The sequence below is a fragment of the Brassica oleracea genome, chromosome C3 (genome assembly GCF_000695525.1).
Source record: "Brassica oleracea var. oleracea cultivar TO1000 chromosome C3, BOL, whole genome shotgun sequence".
NCBI lineage: Eukaryota > Viridiplantae > Streptophyta > Magnoliopsida > Brassicales > Brassicaceae > Brassica > Brassica oleracea.
The window spans coordinates 3,287,217-3,293,086 of record NC_027750.1 but is presented as its reverse complement, the minus strand read 5'-3'; the positions used below and the strand labels follow the sequence as shown (position 1 = coordinate 3,293,086).

The 5,870-nt window shown below is 36.3% G+C and overlaps 1 protein-coding gene and 1 pseudogene across 1 annotated transcript; both read left to right on the top strand.

The window, feature by feature from the left end:
- The first annotated feature begins 664 nt into the window (after nucleotides 1-664).
- On the top strand, nucleotides 665-1,307 carry LOC106333661. Its single transcript, XM_013772077.1, has one exon. It carries the CDS (start codon nucleotides 957-959, stop codon nucleotides 1,167-1,169), a length of 213 nt encoding a protein of 70 aa, XP_013627531.1. The 5' UTR covers nucleotides 665-956; the 3' UTR covers nucleotides 1,170-1,307.
- Nucleotides 1,308-3,119: 1,812 nt separating this feature from the next.
- Nucleotides 3,120-5,619, top strand: LOC106334263 (annotated as a pseudogene).
- Nucleotides 5,620-5,870: the final 251 nt, after the last annotated feature.

Below are 5,870 nucleotides of genomic sequence, written 5' to 3'. Positions count from 1 at the left end.
CCATAGGAGATGTGGCCAATCCACAAGAATATGGGGTAGAAGCCTAGTTGGGGCTACCCACTGTTGAAAAGGACGAAAAGATGAAAAGGATGTGCATTGTAGGGTTTTAGCTCATGGTCGGGTAACAGGGAGTTAAAGGTGTCATAGGATCGAGTCGGACTGGTATGATGAGTCGGTTAAGCCTAGGGTTTGACGTGTGTGGCAATGAGTGAGATCATTGTATTGATTGATCACTAGGTTGTTAGAAATGAATGGAAGTGAATGTGGAAAATCAATAGATGACGTTAGGAAATGATAAAATGCATTAACTGATTGTAGTGGCTAGTCAGTCCTAGTTCCCGCATAGAGTAGTATAGAGTGTCATGCGGGCAGGCTGGACTAGAACCACTTCACTGAGTAACTTGTTACTCACCCCTCCATTTCCATTTTTCCCTGTGCGCAGGACTGTAAGTATAAGTATATGGATGTGGGTGTGACGGTATTTCAAAGAAGGTTATGCGCTCGTCTCTCGGGACCAGTAACGGGACACGTAGGGTTGACTAAATGAGTAGACACGTGTCCATAACGCCCCTTCGATAACCCCGGTCGCACGCCGGGGGATCGGGCTGTTACAAAGTGTCTCTTCTAACAAAACATATAAGAAACAAGAGATGCTACATACCCACTAGATCGAATCAGATTCTTAGCATACCCAACACTCAATAAAGTGTGACAGTATTATTATACATAGTTTTGATACGGTCGAGTAGCTGCAGAGAATCGTTCTTTTCTTCACCTCGCAACCTTCTAATGTCCTACGGTTCAAGCCACTGTTTCATCAAGATCTCAATCTTGATTCAAGCATTCTATAAAGTGACATACATGGGTGATGGGTGTATTTGATACATCCACTTGCTACATCTCCCACAATTAACTCGTAGTTTCACATACCAACTTGGTTGTTTATAGATATCGAGATGGCGTTGAATTGGGGACCAGTGTTAATGTCGGTGTTTCTGTTCATCGTATTGATTCCCGGAGTATTGTTTCAGCTTCCGGGGAAGACCAAAGTGGTTGAGTTTGGCGGTTTTCAGACAAGCGGCGCAGCCATTGTCATACACACTCTCGTATTCTTTGCATGTATCACCGTCTCCCTTATCGCTCTTCACATCCACATTTACGCTGCCTAAAGTAATTTAACTTTGCACCGATCGCTATGTGCATCCTTAATTATACGTCCACTCATTTTGTTTTTGTTTTTGACTAACTGTGATTCTTGATTCCCATTAAAGTACTTGTGGAATTATAACAATATAACTAGATTTTGAAAGCGCATATAAATGTCTAATTACATAAATACTTTCATTATTACAATATATTGATGATATATGTTGTTTATTTCAAGATCAAAATGTGTTACTCACTTACTTTATACCGTTTTTACTGGACTGACATCGGTTTGGACCATGTTCTTACGATATATTTTTATCATAGTCTAAATTTAATATTTGATTTTATAAATATTTATCGTGTGTTTATTGTAAAATAACACAAAGAGTTTTATAAATACATGATAATTTCTAATAATATAAGTTTTAAAAACTTGTACTCGATTTATTTATATTTGAAGTTTTTAAAAGACATGTGTAAATTATTTATATATTTAATTGTTAGTTGGAAAAAGAAAATTTAATAGTTATTTTATATGTTTAAACATGTTAATTTTTAGAAAATAATAATTATGTTTTTGTATTATGCTCAAATATATTTGTACTATATAGTTTATTTTAAAAATTAAACAAAAACTAAATGTTTAATTATTTATTCGATAATATAAATCTATGAAGCGAAAAGTTTAATTTTTAAAAAACTTTCTAAATTTGTGAAATGTTACAATATCTTTAAATATGACAATAAAATAATATTTTACTAATCTTTTTATATATATATATAGTTACGTTTGTAATAATGAAATAATAATCCGAAAATATATATATAGAAGAACATACAAATACATGTGAAAGTTTGAAACAATCTATTCAATGAAAAAATATACCGCAAACTTATTATGTTTTAAAAATTGATAGACACATATATAATATAATATATACCAATTTAGAATTGAAAACAAAATGTTTATATATAAATAAATGAAAACAAAAACCCGCACGGTTGCGCGGATCGAGATCTAGTTTTTTTTAAAAGAAAGACAGTGGCATTCCATTGTAATTAACTTGAAAAACCAAGGGCATAATCCTAGTAGGGATTCTGTGTTAATAGTATAGATTCTTTTATTTCATTTCCTTATTTTTTTGTTAGCACCCTCTATTATCATTTAATTTTTAAATATGCACCATCATTGCATGCGTGGACGAGTGTACTAATCATTTTCCTAATTAAAATCTACAATTATGAATAGGATACAGCAACAGTATTATTGTATTAGTAACATTGTTGAAAACTAATCAGATAAAAGTATAATATTAAGATATATTATATAATAGCATCAACTTTACACTTGATAGTAAGAGTTATTAACGTATGAAAACAACATGCGAGTAAATATATGCTGATGATATCTTCAAGAAGCAACATATGTTAATTAATTAGTATCCCTCCCCATTAACTTGCACTCAATAAGAACTGGCCGGTTTTTCCGCCAAAACTAAAACTGGAATATCGAGTTTTCCCGCCAAAACCGGCAAATCGAGTTTTCCGGGTTTTCAGAAAACTTAATTTTACGTTTTAAAGAGAAAACTCGATTTTGAGGTTTTGGCAAAAAAACTCGATTTTGATTTTTTTGGCGGGAATACTCGATTTTGAAGTTTTGACGAAAAATTCGATTTTGCATTTTTGGAGGGAAAACTCGATTTTGTTGTTTTGGTTGAAAACTCGATTTTGCGGTTTCGACGAAAAATTTCGTTGTTTAGTTTTTGGCGAGAAAACTCGACTTTAAGTTTTTTTGGTGAAAAACATTATTAAATATTGTATAATAGTTGGGTGAATCAAAATAAAAGAGTTAGAATTTTAACTCTGGTTCTTTAGGGCCAACCATGTTTAAACCCTGTTTAAAAAATGAAGGTTAGGATTACAAATGAGTTCGACCATGTTAGACTGAGCCCATATTAATCCCTAGAACCGGCTATCCTCACGTCAAATGTAGTACATCTTATCAAGTTGCAGCTTTGTTATTTTTGAATTTCAACGTCAGTGCGTCACGACTTGATTAATACAGCAGCTTCATAAAGTTTTTTTTTTTTTTTTATAACCGCCACTACATTAACTTTATTTAACTCCGTAGCCATTTGGGCTTTCAAAAGGGCCCAAATAATTGCAAAAACAATGGCCCATATAAAACGGGATACCAGAACAGTGAGTAAATCACGATGAACGAACGAATCACTTGCCTTGGTTTGCTTCTCCAAGTAAAAACATAAACCCTCTTTAAACCCCCTAGCATCCACCCAGAAACATTGCTATCTGAGAATCTGATCCTTAAATCGAAACAATGGGTATTGACGAATTTCATACTGACGGTGGCTGGAGTAAGGGCCGTGGTGATGCTACTGAGGAGCGACGTCAAGCAATCCGCCACCGTCTTCAAGCGTAACGTCAAGCACATCCGCCACTGGCTCGAAGAAGAAACTTCATCCGCCTCCAAGTTAGTCCTCTCTCTCTTCGAGTATACTTCCTTTTGATCTCCTCGAGCGTGATTATGTTATTTTGAATATATTTGTCTCAGCTAGCTTAGTTCTTTTGTGATTATCTGTTGTATACAAAGTATCTTCTGAGGTTTAGGTGTGCATAAGAGGAGTGTGATTGGTTTTGATGATATATCAGTGTTTGTTACTGATGAGTTTGATTCGGGTTTTTTCAGGGCAGCGCAGTCCATAAATACTTTGTTTGGTATTTAGATCTAATTTATTTGTGGACATGAACCAGCCGGATTGAGCTTTTTGGGTCTTTATTTTGTTCTGTCGGTTTAGCCTTTTGAACTAATCCTCTTCCCTGTGTATTCTTCGGTTGTCTTGTTTTTATCTACGAGAATCACAAACAGGAAAAGGAAATTTTCTTTTTGTTTTGTTTTCATCTCTCCTAAGTTCTTCTGTCTTAATTCGAACCCTGTTCCTTGAGGGTTTCTGTTTTCCTTTTTTTTCCTTCTCCTAATTTAATTTGGGTTTTTCTGTCGTAATAGAATCGTAATATATATCAAGAGGAGAACGAGGACAAGAAGTAAGTTGCTTTTTGTTTGTTTTTCCGTTGACCTAATTTGTTCGGACAAGAAGGAATATAGTGATTTGGTTAAATAGATTTTATGAAGAAGAAGAAGATGTCGGATCTTCCAAGGGATGTCGAGGAAGAGGTGCTGTGTCGAATTCCGTTGACATCTCTGGGACTTGTCCGATCTACTTGCAGAAGGTGGAACATGTTGTCCAGATGTGATCACTTATTTGCAAACAAGCACCTCCTTGCTCATCTAGCAGCAGAAGCAGCAAAGAAGAAGGACCACCCTCTTGTGGTTACGATGATGAATTATAGGGTTGAGTTGATGAGATTGGATCTTTCCAACAGCGAAGACGACGTTGCTGTTGTAAATCCTGAAGCTAAACTTGCTGGCCTAGATCAAATCGATGTGCGTGAAATCTTTCATTGCGACGGTCTATTGTTTTGCATTCCCAAAGAAGACCACTATAGGCTATTGGTTTGGAATCCATATTTGGGACGGGGGCAACCCAGGTGGATCGAGCACACACATAATCACGACTTACTGGACAAACGTCTCTCTGGTCGTTTGGACAGGTACTCGTATGGTCTCGGATACAACAATAGTAGTTCCCAGTACAAAATCCTGAGATTTATTGATTATCCCCCAAATTTCGTTGAGTTCAAAATCTATGACTTCAACTCTGATTCCTGGAGGATTCTTGATCTCCCTCCTCGTCCAGACAACTGGAGCTATGAATTTTGATGCCATTTGTTTCTTAGTCTGTTTTGATTTCACAACGGAGACATTCTCCCCTCCTTTGCCTCTCCCCTTTGAGGCTTTCCCTGACGATACTTTGATTCTATCATCATCATCATCATCTAGTGTTGGAGGAGAATATCCTCTGCAGCAGCTTGTGGTTTTATTCCAGTCCGCGGATACATTGAAGATGGAGATCTGGATTTCCAATACGATTGAGCAGCCCAACGCAGCCCTGTCATGGAACAGCAAGGTTTTCTTATCGGCCAATATCAAACAACTCATTCACCCCCGTTATAATTTTCTTCGGAAATCTGCGTGTTTCTTCATTGACCAGGAGAAGAAAGTCGCGGTTGTTTTTGATAAAGACGCCCGTAGGGGTGCCGCCACTCGTGATATGGCTTACATCTTTGTTGGAGGAGGAGTGGATGATGATGGATCATCCTCCTTTAAACAACAAGTTTTTAAAGAATCTACATACCCATTTTGTTATTCACGTGCTTGCTATTATGTTCCAAGCTTAGTGCAACTCAACTAGTCCGTCCACCTATTATTGTTATCTCTCTTTGTTTCCTAAGATTGACTATTAAGTTTTTGTTTTTTTTTTCCATCCTTCTTTCTGTTTGCCGTATTTGACCTTGCTTCACAGCATCTTGCTTTTAGAGTGCCTCTCTTTGTCCAATGTTTTGATTAGGCCTGGGCAAAATAACCGGAACCGAAGAACCGAACCGGAACCGAACCGAAATACCCGAAACCGGAACCGGACCAATACCCTCAAATACCCGGACGGTTCCTATATTTTTATATCTGAAATAACCGGAACCGAACCGAGAACCGAACGGGTACCCGAATATATAAAAATATTAATTATATATACATATAACATCATTAAATATATATTTTAAATTTAAAATTCTATTAAAAGTAT